The sequence below is a fragment of the Bombina bombina genome, chromosome 7 (assembly GCF_027579735.1).
Source record: "Bombina bombina isolate aBomBom1 chromosome 7, aBomBom1.pri, whole genome shotgun sequence".
Taxonomy (NCBI): Eukaryota; Metazoa; Chordata; class Amphibia; order Anura; family Bombinatoridae; genus Bombina; species Bombina bombina.
The window spans coordinates 558,411,362-558,433,544 of NC_069505.1; the positions used below are offsets into that span (position 1 = coordinate 558,411,362).

The following is a 22,183-nucleotide window of genomic DNA, read 5'->3' on the forward strand; positions in this document are numbered from 1 at the left end:
GCTAGAGTAGAAACCGCCCCCTCGACCTTAGGGACTGTTTGCCATGTGTCCTTCCTGGGGTCGACCATAGGGAACAATTTCTTAAATATAGGAGGAGGGACAAAAGGTATGCCTGGCTTCTCCCACTCCTTATTCACTATGTCCGCCACCCGTTTAGGTATCGGAAAAGCATCAGGGTGCACCGGGACCTCAAGGAACTTGTCCATCTTGCACAATTTTTCTGGGTTGACCAGATTGTCACAATCATCCAGAGTAGATAGCACCTCCTTAAGTAATGCGCGGAGATGCTCTAATTTTGATTTAAATGTCACATCAGGTTCTGCCTGCTGAGAAATTCTTCCTGTATCAGAAATTTCCCCATCTGACAAACCCTCCCTCACTGCCACTTCAGATTGGTGTGAGGGTATGACAGAAAAATTATCATCAGCGCCCTCCTGCTCTACAGTGTTTAAAACAGAGCAATCGCGCTTTCTCTGAAATGCTGGCATTTTGGATAAAATATTAGCTATGGAGTTATCCATTACTGCCGTCAATTGCTGCATAGTAACAAGCATTGGCGCGCTAGAAATACTAGGGGTCGCCTGCGCGGGCATAACTGGTATAGACACAGAAGGAGATGATGTAGAACTATGTCTACTTCCTTCATCTGAGGAATCATCCTGGGCAACTTTACAATTTGTGACAGTACTGTCCTTACTTTTTTTGGACGCTATGGCACAATTATCACACATATTTGAAGGGGGAACCACATTGGCTACCATACATACAGAACATGATCTATCTGAAGGTACAGACATGTTAAACAGGCTTAAACTGGTTAATAAAGCACAAAAACCGTTTTAAAACAAAACCGTTACTGTCTCTTTAAATGTTAAACAGGGCACACTTTATTACTGAATATGTGAAAAACTATGAAGGAATTATCCAATCTTTACCAAATTTTCACCACAGTGTCTTAATGCATTCAAAGTATTGCACCCCAATTTTCAAGCTGTTAACCCTTAAAATGTGGAAACCGGAGCCGTTTTTAATTTTAACCCCCTTACAGTCCCAGCTACAGCCTTTGCTGCGACTTCACCAATCCCAGGGGGGTATATGATATCAAATGAAGCCTTCTAGGAACGTTTTTAGTGGATTCCAGACCCACACACATGCAGCTGCATGTACTGTACTCAAAAGTAACTGCACAGTAATGGCGTGAAAATGAGGCTCTGCCTACTACAGAGAAAGGCCCTTCCTGACTGGGAAGGTGTCTTAACAAGTGCCTGGTGCTAAAAAACGTTCCCCAATGTTATAAAAGTGTGAAATTCAACTTCAAACTGCATATAATACTTAAATAAAGCAATCAATTTAGCCCTTAAGAGTGTCTACCAGTGTATAGCCCATAATAAGCCCTTTATTCTGTTTGAGACTAAGAAAATGGCTTACCAATCCCCATGAGGGAAAATGACAGCCTTCCAGCATTACACAGTCTTGTTAGAAAAATGGCTAGTCATACCTTGAGCAGAAAAGTCTGCAAACTGTTCCCCCCAACTGAAGTTCTCTCATCTCAACAGTCCTGTGTGGGAACAGCAACTGATTTTAGTTACTGTCTGCTAAAATCATAATCCTCTTTTAAACAGAACTCTTCATCTCTTTCTGTTTCAGAGTAAATAGTACATACCAGCACTATTTTAAAATAACAAACTCTTGATAGAAGAATAAAAAACTACAACTAAACACCACAAACTCCTCACCATCCCCGAGGAGATGCTACTTGTTCAGAGCGGCAAGGAGAATGACTGGGGGGGCGGAGCCTGGGAGGGACTATATGGACAGCTCTTGCTGTGTGCTCTCCTTGCCTTTCCCTGTGGGGGAGGAGAATATCCCACAAGTAATGGATGACGCCGTGGACCGGACACACCAATGTTGGAGAAATAATAAGTATATATATGTTTTACTAACACCTAACTTTACCACTTCCTTGCTCTAACGTAGGCAAAGAGAATGACTGGGGATGGAGGGAAGGGAGGTGATATTTAACAGCTTTGCTGTTGTGCTCTTTGCCACCTCCTGCTGGGCAGGAGTGATATTCCCAATAGTAATTAGATGATCCGTGGACTCATCGTGTCATTAGAAAGAAATATATAGCAATTTTCTTTTGAGAAAAAAAAAAAAACAGACTGATGCTAACAAAAAAATGAAGAATGGCTTCAGGACAGGGGTTTGAAATGGAGGTGTTAACTAAAAATATTGAATGCACTATGTAATAAGTTAATTAATCATGAAAATTTGAGCTTGGCAATGCTATTACATATATGTGTGTGGGGGGAGAGTTTGTCGTCCTTCTATCCTGTTTGTATGTCTGCTGTAAACTTAAAAACATTACTAAAGAAACAGCCAACTGTCTAAGACTTTGAAAACCTGAGACAGAGCAGGTGATTTTAAACAACTTTCCAATTTACTTCTATTATCCAATTTGTTTTGGTCCCTTGGTGTCTTTTATTGGCTCAGGAGATGCTCATATATTATATGCCTCATAATATCAGCTTACCCGGTGTCGACGCTATAGCACTTTTAAATGAGCAGTAGAATATTTTTCTGGAAAATGCCATTGTTAATCTCCTTTTTCCTTCCCCTGTATCATGTGACAGCCATCAGCCAATCACAAAACGCATACATATATACTGTGCACTTTTACACATGCTCAGTAAGAGCTGGAGAATTACAAAGTGTGCATATAAAAAAAGAATATACACAGTTTGATAATGGAAGTATATTTACCTTGTTACACAAGGATGTGATGACCTGCCCGAGGGTAGAGAGAGATGTGTTTATGCACTGTGTCTCTCTCAAGCGATCTCCTGTTGACAGTGATTTATCCAGTCGCTCACTTCCTGCGAGGTCAATAAGACTCAGCACAGCTAGACGAACAAAATCACAAGTTAATGTGCAGCATAGCATAATGCATATCCTTCCAAACCTACTGTACAGTATGTATAATGCTAGTGGCAAGTACAGTGGAATAAACCACTTCAACAGCAGCTATGGCTAAGTACGGAAGGGCAGATACCGATGAACTCTCCCAATTCAAACCACAAAACCAGTTATTACTAAAAATTCAAATATATTATCAATAAAGGGGGTAAATTAGCACATGTGAACTTGTGTCTTGGTCATCTGAACCCTCACTGAAGAAATATATTTTTTGTATTCCCCTTTGTATATAGAAGCTATAACAGTGCTCCGTGCTAGGTGGCGCCAGTGTGCGTGATGTAACAGTCGCTGACTTGAGACAAACATGAATAGTTTTTCTCAGAATACCTTAAAGGGACAGTCTACACTAGAATTTTTATTGTTTTGATAGATAATCCCTTTATTACCCATTCCCCAGTTTTGCATAACCAACACAGTTATATTAACTCACTTTTTACCTCTGGTTAACTTGTATCTAAGTATCTTCTGACAGCCCCCTATTCACATGACATTTTATTTATTATCTATTGACTTGCATTTCCGTGAGTGAAATGTTATCTATATGGCTCACATGAACTAGCACTGCCCTGTTTTGAAAAGGTAATACAAAAGCATGTGATAACAGGCGGCCTTCAAGGGCTTAGAAATCAGCATATGAGCCTACCTAGGTTTAGTTTTCAACTATGAATACCAAGAGAACAAAGCACATTTGAGGATTAAAGTAAACTGGAAAGTTGTTTAAAATTACATGCCCTATCTGAATAATGAAAGTTTAATTTTGACTAGACTGTCCCTTTAAAGGATATGAAACCCAAATTTATTCTTTTATGATTCAAGTAGAAAACAGTTTTATACAACTTTTCAGTTTGCTTCTATAATTTAATTTCCTTAATTCTCTTAGTATTAAGGCTGGGCGATATTGGGAAAAATTGCAATTTTCTTATAAATTACTATAACACCTTAATTTTTCATTAAAAAATGTAAGCACTGCCTGTAACCACCATCAGCCCCCAACCCACATAAGTCTCAGCGCACCCCCTCCCTGTAACCCACATCAGTCACAGTGTTCCCCGGAAAGTCAGCTCAATGTCGCAAGGCGGGCACGGCAAGTCGGCTGCGCGCGAGGAAGCATTTTGGAACAGCTGATTTTAGGAGGTTGGGCCTTTTGTGCATGCAGAGTGACTTCATCGGAAGTGACGGAATTCCAAATTCCGAAGAGTTTGACAATTCGACACAACACCAGCCCTCCTGTACGTTCATAAGTGACGTCAAAGGGGGCGGGGCTAAAATTGCATACTCTCGCGGTTTTAAAACTGCAGCGATTAATCACGGTTTTAAATTGCATATGCGATTAATTGTGCAGCCCTACTTGGTATCCTTTATTGAAGGAGAAGCAATGGAATACTGCAAGCTAGTTGAGCACATTCGTGAGACAGTAACAAGACACATATATGCACCCACTAATCAGCAGCTAGCTCCCAGTAGTGCATTACTGTTCGAGTTTACCTAGGTATGATTTTCAAATTAACAAAGCAAATTAGATAACAGAATTAAAAATTGGAAAGTTGTTTAAAATTGTATAATGTATCTAAATCATTAAAGTTTAATTTTGACTTTACTGTGCCTTTAAAGGGATATGAACCCCATTTTTTTTTTCATTTTATGAGTCAGAATTTAAGCAACTTTCTAATTTACTCCTATTATCAAATTTTCTTCGTTCTTTTGGTATCTATTTGAAAAAGCACAAATGTATAAGCTTAGGAACCAAACAATGTTTAGTTCAGCACCTAAAAATGAACAGGCTTGTGAATTCTGCAGTGTGCACTTCCAATCCTCAGAATTGGAATTCTCAAACTTTCCCAAAATTATTTCCAATAAAATTACAGGAAAAGGGAGCAATGTAAAATTACAAGAGCAATGTAAATAATGAAATTGCAAAGTTGTCCAACAGTATCCTTTGCAATCTTTTTAAATATACAATATATAATTGGCATATACAGGTGATAATATTTTTGGTATTGTTTTATATGCGGATCTTGGGTACAGACGTTTGTTACCGAAGATACAGATTTGATGTCAGCTGTCATCTCATTTGTGTGGCATTTTCCCCATAGAAATGCAACTTATATGCCTCTTTTTGTATGCATAATCTATTGTTCCACTGTAACTGGAATAAATGTGATCACTACTGCATACATGAAATTCTCATGTCTATAATGTAATCTCCTTCATAAATAAACAGAACTTGCATTTGGAATTAAATCGGAACGATAACCTTTTTATATTTGGCTGTGTATCTTGAACTTAGAGTGGAGACAGACTATTACTACTTACATGATGTGCGAACATCCCGCCGCAGGTTCTCACCCTCAATTTTAAGTTGAAACACGCTGTGACTGCGTGAGGATCGGTCATTTAGGGCTGTTTTGGCAACAGATCTATTTGATTTTGCCGTCTGGAGAAGATCATGCACCTGAGAGGTACAGAGAGAGAGAGAGAGAGAGAGAGAGAGAGAGAGTTTTATTAAAGATGAGTCATTTTGAGATTTTTTTGTTGTTGAAATCTTTTTATTGAATTTTCCAAAATAAAGGCTACAATCTTCAAACGATTCATCATGTTAATCATAAAAGCATAATAATAATAAAGGTATTTATGTTAACAATCAAGTCAAAAGTTTCTGGTTTTTCTTTTTTTTTCCCCCAATTAGGTCATTTTGATATTTTAAGGAAAAAATACAAAAAGGAAGGACAGTTAAGATGGTTCATACCTTAAAGGGAAATTAAATACAAAATGAAACGTAGAATTCAGATAGAGCATGCAATTTTAAACACCCTTCCAATTAACTTATATCATCTAATATGCTTTGTTCTCTTGGTATCCCCATTTTAAAAAGCATACCTAGGTAGGCTCATTACTGGGAAATAGTAGCCGACTGGTGGCTGCACATATTTTCCTCTTGTCATTGTCTTACAATGTGTGATCAGCTAGTTCCCAGTAGTAAATTGTTGCTCTTTCAACAGAAGATACCAATAAAATGAAGCATATTTGATTAGTAAATTGAAAAGATGTTTAAAATAGTATATGCCATCTGAATAATGAAAGAACAATATTAGGTTCCATGTCGCTTTAAATTAATATAAGAATATGTCAAGTAACTTTAAAAAAAGGTTAGGACTTTAGTCCTATAGGACATAAGCTAATCTATACTTTATGACAGGGCATGACAAACCCAGGAGCCACAGGCTCCTAGAATTTTACCCCAGACTGATAACTTTTTGGGTTATTCTCCATATATCTATATAGAAATACCACTGTCTGGCTCCTACATTTTAAACAGATTTGTCGACCCCTGTTTTATGATACGAGGAGTATGGTTTAATAGTTATCAGAATATCTGTCACTGTAATAGTGAAAAGCTAAGCTAAAAAAGAAAAGAAAAAAAAATGGTCATATAGGCATGAAAAGTATAGACTGGGTGGATATTGAAGACAATGAAATTCTAATCATGTATACACTATAAATACTCAAAAAGAACAGGCAGCGGTTAAGGATGATAAATTCTATCATCTTTCTGTATAGTTCCCCGCATATGCAGTTCACCATACAAAGTATACATGGTAATAAGAGAAAATGAGTAACTTGAGAAAGTTACAGCTAATAAAATGGACCTACTATTAATCTACATGATAAGTTGGAGTGTCAGGACATTTTTGGATCATGTATTAAGACCCTAAATTATGTGTCAGGTCATAAGAGGTAGAAATAGTCTCAGTTCACTCAAGTACCTCATCAACACTGGCGACATCCACATAGCGAAGGTTTGTGACATACACTTGGTTGCACGATGTGCTAACCCTGCGAATGTCGTATTCCTGCTTTTTATCCGGACGTGTCACCAGCAGATCTCTTATAGTTTCATTGTATATCTCCAAGAAACTAGCAGTGAACTTGTACTGTAAAATAGAAAAAGAATATAAAGTATATAAAAAATTCCAAGCCGAGAGATAAAAAAAATTACCACTTCACATAAAAGAATAGCCACTTTACCTGCCACCCCTTAACCTTAAGGTCCTCTGCACTGTTAAATATTTGATTAATCGCTCTTGGGATCATACCCATGGTTTCAACAGAGCGATGGTCTGGGCCCTCCATTGTGTATGTCTTGCCGCTACTCGTCTGACCGTAGGCAAATATGCACACTGGGTAACCATCAAGTGCGGACTGAGCAGAAGAAGAAGGAAAAAAAAAAAGAATTAGTAGAACTATAAGAAAAAATATATAATTATTATAATAATAATGTCACATACTTGAACCAGCAATGAGATCTCCTCAAAAACAGCAGATTGGCTGCTAGCTGGGGGAAAGACACAGTCAAAGCTGAAATCATATTTCATCGCATCTTTCTTATCACGTCCAATGTGAGACTAAAGGAGAGAGTGAGACCCACAAAAGTTAAAAGCAAGCCATAGCTAGGCTCTTTGCAGTACATGTTTTGGCTAAAACGTAAATACATAAAAATCAGGTGTCGAGTCATTTATTCTCTATTTATAACACAGATGACAATTACATCTCTTATCTCTTAATAAGAAATACAATTTTATTTGGGGGATCTTCAAATGGTACGACATCTTCACAGGACACCTATCACAAAAAAAATCACTCCTATAATATGGAGTGGTGGTTAAACAGAAAGGAGTGTAGATTGTTCTTTTATTTTAGACTGCTGACAGTATATTTGGCACCTACAGAGAATGAGGAATCATTTTGAAAGCATTTGCCATACTAGTGTTAATATGCTTAAATCTGATTTTGCAGGCAATATGGCAATAGTACAGAATGCCGATGGTAGTTGTAACCTAGGTCACAAAACTTATCACTTAGGGAACAATGTCACTGCATTGCAAATAGATAAAAGCTAAAAATCCCTATTGTTTCCTTACCTCTTCAGTCTTTGATAAAATAATACTCTTCTGATCATTGTTGGGGTAACCAATGTGATCAGTAGGCAGTCCGCCTTCAGACTTTAAAGATGGCCGCACGCGGCAAAACACACGGATGTTCCCCTATAAGAAGAAGGAACAAGTGAGAGACGGAGCAACATAAATGGGGAAAAAAAACAGAATTTATGCTTACCTGATAAATTACTCTCTCTTACGGTGTATTCAGTCCACGGATTCATCCTTACTTGTGGGATATTCTCAATCCCTACAGGAAGTGGCAAAGAGAGCACACAGCAAAGCTGTCCATATAGCTCCCATCAGGCTCCGCCCCCCAGTCATTCGACCGACGGTTAGGAGAAAAAGGAGAACCATAGGGTGCAGTGGTGACTGTAGTTATTATAAATTAAATTTGAACCTGACTTAAAGGTCAGGGCGGGCCGTGGACTGAATACACCTGTAAGAGAAAGTAATTTATCAGGTAAGCATAAATTCTGTTTTCTCTTACTTGGTGTATTCAGTCCACGGATTCATCCTTACTTGTGGGATACCAATACCAAAGCAATAGGACACGGATGAAGGGAGGGAACAAGTCAGGTAACCTAAACGGAAGGCACCACTGCTTGCAAAACCTTTCTCCCAAAAATAGCCTCAGAAGAAGCAAAAGTATCGAATTTGTAAAATTTGGCAAATGTATGCAGTGAGACCAAGTCGCTGCCTTACAAATCTGTTCAACAGAAGCCTCATTCTTGAAAGCCCATGTGGAAGCCACAGCTCTAGTGGAATGAGCTGTAATTCATTCAGGAGGCTGCTGTCCCGCAGTCTCATAAGCCAAACGGATGATGCTTTTCAGCCAAAAGGAAAGAGAGGTAGCAGTCGCTTTCTGACCTCTCCTCTTACCAGAATAGACAACAAACAAGGATGATGTTTGTCTGAAATCTTTAGTTGCTTTTAAATAGAATTTTAAAGCACGAACCACGTCAAGATTGTGTAAAAGTCGTTCCTTCTTAGAAACTGGATTAGGACACAGAGAAGGAACAATGATTTCCTGGTTAATATTCTCATTAGAAACCACTTTTGGAAAGAAACCAGGTTTCTTTCCTGCATGGAACACCAGATAGGGTGAATTACACTGCAAAGCAGACAATTCAGAAACTCTTCGAGCAGAAGAAATGGCTACTAAAAACAAAACTTTCCAAGATAAAAACTTAATATCTATGGAATGCAAAGGTTCAAACAAGACCCCTTGAACTGAAAGAACTAAATTTAGACTCCATGGAGGAGCCACAGGCTTGTAAACAGGCTTGATTCTGACTAGGGCCTGTGCAAACACCTGAACGTCTGGTACAGCAGCCAGACGCTTATGTAACAGAAAAGACAGAGCAGATATCTGTCCCTTTAAGGAACTAGCTGACAGACCCTTCTCCAATCCTTCTTGGAGAAAAGACAATATCCTTGGAATCCTAATCTTACTCCACGAGTAACCCTTGGATTCACACCAACAAAGATATTTCCGCCATATCTTATGGTAAATTTTCCTGGTGACAGGCTTTCTGGCCTGTATCAGAGTGTCTATAACTGATTCAGAGAAACCACGCTTAGCTAGAATTAAGCGTTCAATCTCCAAGCAGTCAGTTGCAGAGAAACTAGATCTGGATGCTTGAAAGGACCTTGAATTAGAAGATCCTGCCTCGATTACAGTTTCCATGGTGGGACCGATGACATGTCCACTAGGTCTGCATACCAAGTCCTGCGTGGCCACGCAGGCGCTATCAGAATTACCGAAGCCTTCTCCTGGTTGATTCTGGCTACTAGCCGAGGGAGAAGAGGAAACGGTGGAAAGACATAAGCTAGACTGAACGGCCAAGGCGCTATTAATGCATCTATCAATGCCGCCTTGGGATCCCTGGATCTGGATCCATAAAGGGGAAGTTTGGTGTTCTGACGGGACGCCATCAGATCTAATTCTGGAATGCCCCATAGCTGAGACAGCTGAGCAAAAACCTCCGGGTGGAGTTCCCACTCCCCCGGATGGAAAGTCTGACGACTTAGAAAATCTGCCTCCCAGTTGTCTACCCCTGGGATGTGAATTGCAGATAGATGGCAGGAGTGATCCTCCGCCCATTTGATGATCTTGGATACTTCCTTCATCGCTAGGGAACTTTTTGTTCCTCCCTGATGATTGATGTACGCTACAGTCGCGATGTTGTCCGACTTAAATCTGATGAATTTGGCCTCCGCTAGTTGAGGCCACACCTGAAGCGTATTGAATATCGCTCTCAACTCCAAAATGTTTATCGGAAGAAGAGATTCTTCCCGAGACCATAGTCCCTGAGCCTTCAGGGAGTTCCAGACCGCACCCCAGCCTAACAGACTGGCATCGGTCGTGACAATGATCCACTCCGGTCTGCGGAAACTCATTCCCTGAGACAGGTGATCTTGAGACAACCAGCAGAGAAGAGAGTCTCTGGTTTTCTGGTCCATTTGTACTTGAGGAGACAAATCTGCGTAATCTCCATTCCACTGTTTGAGCATGCACAGCTGCAGTGGTCTGAGATGAATTCGGGCAAAAGGGACTACGTCAATTACTTCCATGCACTGAGCCACGGAAGGCCGAGGAATGGAATGAAGAACTCGGCAAGTATTCAGCAGTTTTGACTTCCTGACCTCTGTCAGAAAGATTTTCATTTCTACCGAGTCTATTAGTGTTCCCAGGAAAGGAACCCTTGTGAGCGGGGACAGAGAACTCTTTTCTACGTTCACCTTCCACCCGTGAGACCTTAGAAAGGCCAGAACGATGTCCGTATGAGCCTTGGCTCTGTGAAAGGACAACGCCTGTATTAATATGTCGTCTAGGTAAGGTGCTACTGCAAAGCCCCGCGGTCTTAGTACCGCTAGAAGGGACCCTAGCACCTTTGTGAAAATTCTGGGAGCGGTGGCCAACCCGAAAGGAAGGGCCACGAACTGGTAATGTTTGTCCAGGAAGGCGAACCTTAGGAACTGATGGTGATCTTTGTGGATAGGAATATGTAGATACGCATCCTTTAGATCCACGGTAGTCATATATTGACCCTCCTGGATCATCGGCAAGATTGTCCGAATGGTATCCATCTTGAAGGACGGAACTCTGAGGAATTTGTTTAGAATTTTTAGATACAGGATTGGCCTGAAAGTTCCCTCCTTTTTGGGAACTACAAACAGGTTTGAGTAAAAGCCCAGTCCTTGTTCTACCATTGGAACTGGGTGTATCACTCCCATCTTTAGCAGATCTTCTACACAGCGTAAGAACGCCTGTTTCTTTATTTGGTCTGAAGACAAATGAGAAATGTGGAACCTTCCCCTTGGGGGAGAATCCTTGAATTCTAGAAGGTACCCCTGAGCAACTATTTCTAATGCCCAGGGATCTCTTGCCCAAGCCTGAGCGAAGAGAGAAAGTCTACCCCCTACTCGATCCGATCCCGGATCGGGGGCTACCCCTTCATGCTGTCTTGGTAGCAGGAGCAGGCTTCTTGGCCTGTTTACCCTTATTCCAGCCCTGCAGGGGTTTCCAAGTTGTTTTGGGCTGGGAAGCGTTATCTTGCTTTGCGGCAGCAGAGGTTGTGGCAGGTCCGCTCCTGAAGTTGCGAAAGGAGCAAAAATTAGCCTTGTTTTTGGTCGTAAACGGCCTATCTTGTGGTAGGGCATGGCCCTTGCCCCCAGTGATATCTGAAATAATTTCTTTCAGCTCTGGGCCAAATAGGGTTTTCCCCTTGAAGGGAATATTTAACAGTTTCATTTTGGACGACACATCAGCCGACCACGATTTGAGCCAAAGCGCTCTTCGCGCCATGATGGCAAAACCTGAGTTTTTCGCCGCTAGCTTAGCTAATTGGAGAGCGGCATCAGTGATAGAAGAATTAGCCAGCTTTAGAGCATGAATTCTATCCATGACCTCATCATATGAAGTCTCCCTCTGGAGCGACTCCTCCAGGGCCTCGAACCAAAAAGCCGCTGCAGTAGTTACTGGAATAATGCAGGCAATTGGTTGAAGAAGAAAACCTTACTGAACAAAAATTTTCTTCAGCAAACCTTCCAATTTTTTATCCATAGGATCTTTGAAAGCACAACTGTCCTCTATTGGTATAGTTGTACGCTTAGCAAGTGTTGAAACGTCTGCCACGCGTCCCGCCGGGGGTCATTTTATTAAAGATAGGTGGGGGAACAAAGGGTACACCTGGTCTCTCCCACTCCTTAGTCACAATATCGGCCACCCTCTTTGGGATCGGAAATGCCTCAGCGTATACAGGGACCTCTAAAAACCTGTCCATTTTACACAATTTTTCAGGGACCACCATGGGGTCACAATCATCCAGCGTAGCTAAAACCTCCTTGAGCAGGACGCGGAGGTGTTCCAGCTTAGATTTAAACGCTAAGGAATCTGACTCTGCCTGCTGAGAAACTTTTCCTGTGTCAGAAATTTCTCCCTCAGACAGACCGTCCCTCACTGCTACTTCTGAGTTTTGTGAGGGTACTACAGATAAATTATCCAAAGCTTCAGATTGCTCATCCTCTGTATTTAAAACTGAGCTATCGCGCTTTTTTGGAAAAACAGGCAGTTTGGATAAAAATGCTGCAAGGGAATTATCCATGACTGCTGCTAATTGTTGTAAAGTAATAGGGGCCAATGCGCTAGAGGTACTAGGCAACGCTTGCGCGGGCGTAACTGGTGTCGACACATGGGGAGAGGAAGGAGGACTATCCTCATTACCTTCCATCAAATAATCATCTTGGGCTACATTTTTAAGTGTCAATGCATGGTCATTAAAATGTTTAGATACCTTAGCACACTTTAAACACAAATGCAATGGGGGTACCGCCATGGCTTTTAAACACATAGAACAAGGTCTATCAGTAGGCTCAGACATGTTAGACAGACTTAGATAGCACTCAAATACAGAAAAATACACTTTTTGAAAAAACGTTACTGTGCCTTTAAATAATAAAAAGCACACACTTTTTTACCAAATCTCAAAAAAACATCCGATCTTTATGAAATTTACACCATATGATCCTAATGCTTTGAAAAGATTGCACACCAAGTTTCAAGCCAATTAACCCCTTATTGCCCAAACCGGAGCAAATTGAAGCTGGCCACCAGTTTAACACACTACCTTCCTTGGGGATTAGTTGTGGAACAAAAATAAGCCTCCCTGTAGTCCTCCTGCAATCTCTGGACTCTACATGTGAAGCTGCATGAAGCTATTTTGTAAAAGAACTGCGCAACTGAGGCGCGAAAATTAGGCCCTCTCCCTCTTCACTCCGGAGTTGTGAGGCCTTCCTAAGCCAAATTAGGTGTCTAAAATTATGCCAGGCGTATAAAACCCCTAAAAAGTGTTCCAAACATGATAAACACTTGTGCAAACATCAGATTATATTAAAAAATAATCGATTTTACCCATAGCAGTGTCCACCAGTGATTTAAGCCCTATAAACTAAGCCATCCTTCTATACTGAGTCTCAGAAAATGGCTTACTTTCCCACATGGGGATTTCTATCAGTCTTCTAGCATTACCAGGTCTTGTTAGAAAAAAATGACTGAGCATACCTTAAGCAGTTAAGCCTGCAAACTGTTCCCCCCAACCGAAGTTCTCCAGTACTCAACAGTCCTGTGTGGGAACAGCAATGGATTTTAGTTACTGGTGCTAAAATCTTTTTCCTCTCAGCAGAAATCTTCATCACTTTCTTCCTCAGAGTAAATAGTACAAACCGGCACTATTTTAAAATACCAAACTCTTGATTGAAGAAATAAAACTACAAATCTAACACCACATACTCTTTACCACCCCCGTGGAGATGCTACTTGTTAGAGCGGCAAAGAGAATGACTGGGGGGGCGGAGACTGAGGGGAGCTATATGGACAGCTTTGCTGTGTGCTCTCTTTGCCACTTCCTGTAGGGATTGAGAATATCCCACAAGTAAGGATGAATCCGTGGACTGAATACACCAAGTAAGAGAAAAATAGCTTTCAAATCAGTAAATATTAAAATTAAAGAAATACAAAAAAAATGCATGAAAATATTAATTTGTAAAAAGGCAGAGTAAAGAGTAATTTTATTTTCCAGTTATCTACCTAGCTGTGGATATTTGACATAATGGCACCAAGTTATCAAGGTCTGTCGGACCTGATCCGACAGTGCAGATCCGGTCCGACAGACCTCGCTGAATACGGTGAGCAATACGCTCGCCGTATTCAGCATTGCACCAGCAGCTCACAAGAGCTGCTGGTGCAACGCCGCCCCCTGCAGACTTGCGACCAATAGGCCGCCAGCAGGGGGTGTCAATCAACCCGATCGGGTTGATTTACGGCGATGTCTGTCCGCCTGCTCAGAGCAGGCGGACAGGTTATGGAGCAGCAGTCTTTGTGACCACTGCTTCATAACTGCTGTTTCTGGCGAGCCTGCAGGCTCGCCAGAAACTCAGGGCATCAAGTTCCATTCGGAGCTTGATACATATGCCCCAATGTCTTTTAAACCAAACTACAGAAAAAAAGTGTCTACTCTTTCTGCTTTCTCAGTTCATTTCAATGGCTGTCCCAGCCTAACCTCATCAACAGTGCTAAACTGGGAGCTTCCAAGTACGTTTAAGGTTTTATATTTTTATATCAGTATCTGTGCATATTCTTCTTTATAATAGTGTCTATTACATGCTGTTATATGAAACTTTGTGTATACTGTCCCTTTAAACACATTACACACCTTCAGTTCCTGCACCAAATTATGCAACCGTCTTCTCTCTGTCTCCAGAGTATGTATTTGGGAGTCTCTTTCCTCAATAGAAACCTTCATCCTAGCGATTTCTTCACTCTGCGACTGATTAATGCTCCTTAGTGCAGAATTTTCTTCCTGTGCGCACTGTAACGTTACCTATAATGCAGACACAGAAGTCAATACATGTGCGCCACTACACCACAGCGTATAAATTGAAGCAGAAGTTTAGCTAGAGAGAATAGTTATCAGACACACCTCTCTGTCCTGAAGCTTTTCCGTGAGACACTTGTTCGTGTCCTGCAGCTCCTGTACTGTACATTTCTGACAACTCAGCTCCACTTGCTGCCGACTAGACAAATCAGAGAGTACCTTAACCTCACTCTCTAAGGAAGATAGCTTCTGGCGCAATGTCTTTAGCTCGGTCTCCAGGGTACTGGTTACAAAAAGAAGACAATGTTAATATGTGAGACATAGCTAATTTGAGTGTGTGGGGGGGTAGGTTTTATATAGGCTATTATTGCTAAGGGCAAACAAGAATTTTTTTATATATCCTAACGTAGACATCCTCAAACTTGGTCCTCCAGAGGTTTTTGGAACTACATTTCCCATGATGCTAAGTCAGCATATCAGCTGGCTGAGCATCATTGGAAACCTAGTTCCAAAACCTCTGGAGGGCCAAGTTTAAAGATGTCTGTCCTAATAACTAAAACATGAGTGTCTTGTATTTGTTTTTAAAGGGATAGTAAACCCAATGTTTTTATTTCATGATTCAGATTTTAATTTTAAACAACGTTCTAATTTACTCTTATTATCCATTTTTCTTTGTTATCTTTGTATCTTTATTCAAAACACAGGAATGTAAGCTTAAGAACTAGACCATTTTTGGTTGAGAACCTGGGTTGCACTTGCTTATTGGTGGCTAAATGTAATCCACCAATCACAAGAGCTAGCCAGGGTGCTGAAACCAAAAATGGGCCGGCTCCCTAGCTTATATTCCTACTTTTTCAAATAAAGATACCAAGAGAACGAAGAAAATTTAAAAATAGAAGTAAATTAGAAACTTGCTTAAAATTGCATGTTCTATATGAATCATGAAAGAAAAAAATGTGGGTTTACTATCCCTTTAAGCATTTGGTTGAGCCTATGCAAGAATCAAGTCACGGTTCCTATTGAGGGAATAGGTTGCTAAATGGAAATGAAACCCAAAATGTTTCTTTCATGATTCAGACAGAACATTTCCAGTTTATTTATATTTTCAAATTTGCTTGATTCCTTTAGTATCCTTTGTGGAAGGAGCAGCAATGCACTACTGGGAGCTAGCTTAACACATCGAGTGAGCCAATAATGTGCAGCTACAAATCAGAAGCTAGCTCCCTGTAGTGAATGGCTGCCATGGAGTATATCTAGGTATACTTTTCAACAAAGGATACCAAGACAATTAAGTTGGAAAGTTGTTTAAAATCACTTGCTTCATCTGAATCATAAAGTTTAGTTTTCACGTCTTTACTGTCCCTTTAAATTCTAGTTAATCTGCAGCATTGTTTTTAGATTACATCACCTAGAAAGAATTTCATAATTCTGAAAAAAAAAAGTGAATAGCTTATCTTTCTCTCTAAAACATGGAGACCATTAGTTAGTTAAAGGGACACTCAGGTTAAATTAAATTTTCATGTTTCAGATACAGCATGTAATTTTAAACAACTTTCCAATTTACTTCCATTAAAAAAATGTGCACAGTCTTTTATATTTACACTTTTTGAGTCACCAGATCATACTGAGCATGTGCAAGAATTCACAGACTATACGTATATGCATTTGTGATTGGCTGATTGCTATCACATGGTACAAGGGGAGTGGAAATATACATAATTTTAAAATGTGTTATAAAAAATTCTACTACTCATTTGAAGTTCAGACTAAGTGATATTGCATTGTCTTGTTATCTTGCATTTGTTGATTATGCAAATCTAATGTGTTGACTGGTCCTTTAAAGGACCAGTAAATACAGTAGATTTGAATAATCAACAAATGCGTGATAAGACAATACAGTAGCACTTAGTCTAAATTCTAAATGAGCAGCAGATTTGTTTTCTGACCAATTTCAAAATGATGTCTATTTCCACTCCCCCTGTATCATGTGACAGCCATCAGCCAATCACAAATGCATATACGTATGTTCTGTGAAGTCTAACACAGGCTCAGTAGGAGAGTGTAAATATAAAAAGACTGCACATTTTGTTAATGGAAGTACATTGGAAACTTGTTTAAAACTGCATTTTCTATCTGAATCATGAAAGTTTTATTTTAACTTATTGTCCCTTTAAAGGAACACTAAACCCATTTTTTTTCTTAAATGATTCAGATAGAGCAGGCAATTTTAAGCAACTTTCTAATTTACTCCTACTATCAATTTATTTGTTCTCTTGCTATCTTTATTTAAAAAGTAGGAATTTAAAGCTTAGGAGCCCGCCCATTTTAGGTTCAGCACCAAGGATTGGTGGATACAGTTGGCAAACCAATAAGTAAACTGAAGCATAACCCAAAAATGGGCCGGCTCTTAAGCTTTACATTCCTGCTTTTTAAATAAAGATAGCAAGAGAACGAAGAAAAATTTATAATATGAGTAAATTGGAAAGTTGCTTAAAATTGCATGCTCTATCCGAATCATTAAATACAAAAACATAATTTATGCTTACCTGATAAATTCCTTTCTCCTGTAGTGTAGTCAGTCCACGGGTCATCATTACTTCTGGGATATTAACTCCTCCCCAACAGGAAGTGCAAGAGGATCACCCAAGCAGAGCTGCTATATAGCTCCTCCCCTCTACGTCACACCCAGTCATTCGACCAAGAACCAAACGAGAAAGCAGAAACTATAGGGTGCAGTGGTGACTGGAGTATAATTTAAAAATTTAGACCTGCCATAAAAAAACAGGGCGGGCCGTGGACTGACTACACTACAGGAGAAAGGAATTTATCAGGTAAGCATAAATTATGTTTTCTCCTGTTAAGTGTAGTCAGTCCACGGGTCATCATTACTTCTGGGATACCAATACCAAAGCTAAAGTACACGGATGACGGGAGGGACAGGCAGGATCTTTATACGGAAGGGACCACTGCCTGAAGAACCTTTCTCCCAAAAACAGCCTCCGAAGAAGCAAAAGTGTCAAATTTGTAAAATTTGGATAAAGTATGAAGAGAAGACCAAGTTGCAGCCTTGCAAATCTGTTCAACAGAGGCCTCGTTCTTAAAGGCCCAAGTGGAAGCCACAGCTCTAGTGGAATGAGCTGTAATTCTTTCAGGAGGCTGCTGTCCAGCAGTCTCATAGGCTAAACGTATTATGCTACGAAGCCAAAAAGAGAGAGAGGTAGCAGAAGCTTTTTGACCTCTCCTCTGTCCAGAATAAACGACAAACAGGGAAGAAGTTTGGCGAAAATCTTTAGTTGCCTGTAAATAAAATTTCAGGGCAGGGACTACATCTAGATTGTGCAGAAGTCGTTCCTTCTTTGAAGAAGGATTCGGACACAATGATGGCACAACAATCTCTTGATTGATATTCTTTGTAGTGACAACCTTAGGTAAGAACCCAGGTTTAGTACGCAGAACTACCTTATCTGAATGAAAAATCAGATACGGAGAATCACAATGTAAGGCTGATAACTCAGAGACTCTACGAGCCGAGGAAATAGCCATTAAAAACAGAACTTTCCAAGATAACAGCTTGATATCAATGGCATGAAGGGGTTCAAACGGAACACCCTGTAAAACGTTAAGAACTAAATTTAAGCTCCATGGTGGAGCAACAGTTTTAAACACAGGCTTAATCCTGGCCAAAGCCTGGCAAAAAGCCTGAACGTCTGGAACTTCTGACAGACGCTTGTGTAAAAGAATGGACAGAGCTGAGATCTGTCCCTTTAAGGAACTAGCAGATAAACCCTTTTCTAAACCTTCTTGTAGAAAGGACAATATCCTAGGAATCCTAACTTTACTCCATGAGTAACTCTTGGATTCGCACCAATGTAAGTATTTACGCCATATTTTATGGTAAATCTTTCTGGTAACAGGCTTCCTAGCCTGTATTAAGGTATCAATAACTGACTCCGAAAAACCACGCTTTGATAAAATCAAGCGTTCAATTTCCAAGCAGTCAGCTTCAGAGAAATTAGATTTTGATGTTTGAAAGGACCCTGAATTAGAAGGTCCTGTCTCAGAGGCAGAGACCAAGGTGGACAGGATGACATGTCCACTAGATCTGCATACCAGGTCCTGCGTGGCCACGCAGGCGCTATCAGAATCACCGATGCTCTCTCCTGTTTGATCCTGGCAATCAATCGAGGAAGCATCGGGAAGGGTGGAAACACATAGGCCATCCCGAAGGTCCAAGGTGCTGTCAAAGCATCTACCAGGACTGCTCCCGGGTCCCTGGACCTGGACCCGTAACAAGGAAGCTTGGCGTTCTGTCGAGACGCCATGAGATCTATCTCTGGTTTGCCCCAAAGTCGAAGTATTTGGGCAAAGAGCTCCGGATGAAGTTCCCACTCCCCCGGATGAAAAGTCTGACGACTTAGGAAATCCGCCTCCCAGTTTTCCACTCGAGGAATGTGGATCGCTGACAGGTGGCAAGAGTGAGACTCTGCCCAGCGAATTATTTTTGATACTTCCGTCATCGCTAGGGAGCTTCTTGTCCCTCCTTGATGGTTGATGTAAGCTACAGTCGTGATGTTGTCCGACTGAAACCTGATGAACCCCCGAGTTGTTAACTGAGGCCAAGCCAGAAGGGCATTGAGAACTGCTCTCAATTCCAGAATGTTTATTGGAAGGAGACTTTCCTCCCGATTCCATGATCCCTGAGCCTTCAGGGAATTCCAGACAGCGCCCCAACCTAGAAGGCTGGCGTCTGTTGTTACAATTGTCCAATCTGGTCTGCTGAAAGGCATCCCCCTGGACAGATGTGGCCGAGAAAGCCACCATAGAAGAGAATTTCTGGTCTCTTGATCCAGATTCAGAGTAGGGGACAAATCTGAGTAATCCCCATTCCACTGACTTAGCATGCACAATTGCAGCGGTCTGAGATGTAGGCGTGCAAAGGGTACTATGTCCATTGCCGCTACCATTAAGCCGATTACCTCCATGCATTGAGCCACTGACGGGTGTTGAATGGAATGAAGGACACGGCAAGCATTTTGAAGCTTTGTTAACCTGTCTTCTGTCAGGTAAATCTTCATTTCTACAGAGTCTATAAGAGTCCCCAAGAAGGGAACCCTTGTGAGTGGTAAGAGAGAACTCTTCTCTACGTTCACCTTCCACCCATGCGACCTTAGAAATGCCAGAAATAACTCTGTATGAGACTTGGCAGTTTGAAAGCTTGACGCTTGTATCAGAATGTCGTCTAGGTACGGAGCCACCGAAATTCCTTGCGGCCTTAGCACCGCCAGAAGAGAGCCCAGAACCTTTGTGAAGATTCTTGGAGCCGTAGCCAACCCGAATGGAAGAGCTACAAACTGGTAATGCCTGTCTAGGAAGGCAAACCTTAGATACCGGTAATGATCTTTGTGAATCGGTATATGAAGGTAGGCATCCTTTAAATCCACTGTGGTCATGTACTGACCCTTTTGGATCATGGGTAAGATTGTCCGAATAGTTTCCATTTTGAACGATGGAACTCTTAGGAATTTGTTTAGGATCTTTAAATCCAAGATTGGTCTGAAGGTTCCTTCTTTCTTGGGAACCACAAACAGATTTGAGTAAAAACCTTGTCCGTGTTCCGACCGCGGAACCGGATGGATCACTCCCATTAGTAAAAGATCTTGTACACAGCGTAGAAACGCCTCTTTCTTTATCTGGTTTGTTGACAACCTTGAAAGATGAAATCTCCCTTTTGGGGGAGAGGCTTTGAAGTCCAGAAGATATCCCTGAGATATGATCTCTAACGCCCAGGGATCCTGGACATCTCTTGCCCAAGCCTGGGCGAAGAGAGAGAGTCTGCCCCCCACTAGATCCGTTCCCGGATCGGGGGCCCTCACTTCATGCTGTCTTAGGGGCAGCAGCAGGCTTTCTGGCCTGTTTGCCCTTGTTCCAGGACTGGTTAGGTTTCCAGCCTTGTCTGTATCGAGCAACAGCTCCTTCCTGTTTTGGTGCAGAGGAAGTTGATGCTGCTCCTGCCTTGAAGTTACGAAAGGCACGAAAATTAGACTGTCTAGCCCTAGGTTTGACTCTGTCTTGAGGCAGGGCATGGCCTTTACCTCCTGTAATGTCAGCGATAATTTCCTTCAAACCGGGCCCGAATAAGGTCTGCCCTTTGAAAGGTATGTTAAGTAGTTTAGATTTAGAAGTAACATCAGCTGACCAGGATTTTAGCCACAGCGCTCTGCGTGCCTGAATGGCGAATCCGGAATTCTTAGCCGTAAGTTTAGTTAAGTGTACTACGGCATCAGAAATAAATGAATTAACTAGCTTAAGGGTCTTAAGCTTGTGTGTAATCTCATCTAATGGAGCTGATTCAAGGGTCTCTTCCAGAGACTCAAACCAAAATGCTGCTGCAGCCGTGACAGGCGCAATGCATGCAAGGGGTTGCAATATAAAACCTTGTTGAACAAACATTTTCTTAAGGTAACCCTCTAATTTTTTATCCATTGGATCTGAAAAGGCGCAGCTATCCTCCACCGGGATAGTGGTACGCTTAGCTAAAGTAGAAACTGCTCCCTCCACCTTAGGGACCGTTTGCCATAAGTCCCGTGTGGTGGCGTCTATTGGAAACATCTTTCTGAATATAGGAGGGGGTGAGAAAGGCACACCGGGTCTGTCCCACTCCTTAGTAACAATTTCAGTAAGTCTCTTAGGTATTGGAAAAACGTCAGTACTCGACGGTACCGCAAAATATTTATCCAACCTACACATTTTCTCTGGTATTGCAACTGTGTTACAATCATTCAGAGCCGCTAAGACCTCCCCTAGTAATACACGGAGGTTTTCCAGCTTAAACTTAAAATTTGAAATGTCTGAATCCAGTTTATTTGGATCAGATCCGTCACCCGCAGAATGAAGCTCTCCGTCCTCACGTTCTGCAAATTGTGACGCAGTATCTGACATGGCCCTAATATTATCAGCGCACTCTGTTCTCACCCCAGAGTGATCTCGCTTACCTCTAAGTTCTGGTAATTTAGACAAAACTTCAGTCATAACATTAGCCATGTCCTGTAGTGTGATTTGTAATGGCCGCCCTGAAGTACTCGGCGTTACAATATCACGCACCTCCCGAGCGGGAGATGCAGGTACTGACACGTGAGGCAAGTTAGTCGGCATAACTTCCCCCTCGTTGTTTGGTGAATGACGTTCAATTTGTACAGAATGACTCTTATTCAAAGTAGCATCAATGCAATTAGTACATAAATTTCTATTGGGCTCCACCTTGGCTTTTGCACATATAGCACAGAGATATTCCTCTGAGTCAGACATGTTTAACAAACTAGCAATTAAACTAGCAAGCTTGGAAATACTTTTCACTCAAATTACAAGTAATGTGAAAAACGCACTGTGCCTTTAAGA

At 41.2% G+C, this 22,183-nt stretch overlaps 1 protein-coding gene across 1 annotated transcript in view; it reads right to left on the reverse strand.

Moving 5' to 3' along the window:
- Positions 1–22,183, reverse strand: part of KIFC1 (kinesin family member C1) — a 57,990-nt gene that overhangs the window by 18,887 nt on the left and 16,920 nt on the right. Inside the window, exons 7-14 of the mRNA XM_053721903.1 lie at positions 14,894–15,071; positions 14,627–14,794; positions 7,896–8,018; positions 7,263–7,379; positions 7,003–7,176; positions 6,741–6,908; positions 5,290–5,428; positions 2,764–2,903 (exon numbers count right to left, since the gene is read on the reverse strand). Of these exons, the coding sequence (XP_053577878.1) occupies positions 2,764–2,903; positions 5,290–5,428; positions 6,741–6,908; positions 7,003–7,176; positions 7,263–7,379; positions 7,896–8,018; positions 14,627–14,794; positions 14,894–15,071 (1,207 nt within the window). The remainder of the gene's footprint in view (positions 1–2,763; positions 2,904–5,289; positions 5,429–6,740; positions 6,909–7,002; positions 7,177–7,262; positions 7,380–7,895; positions 8,019–14,626; positions 14,795–14,893; positions 15,072–22,183) is intronic.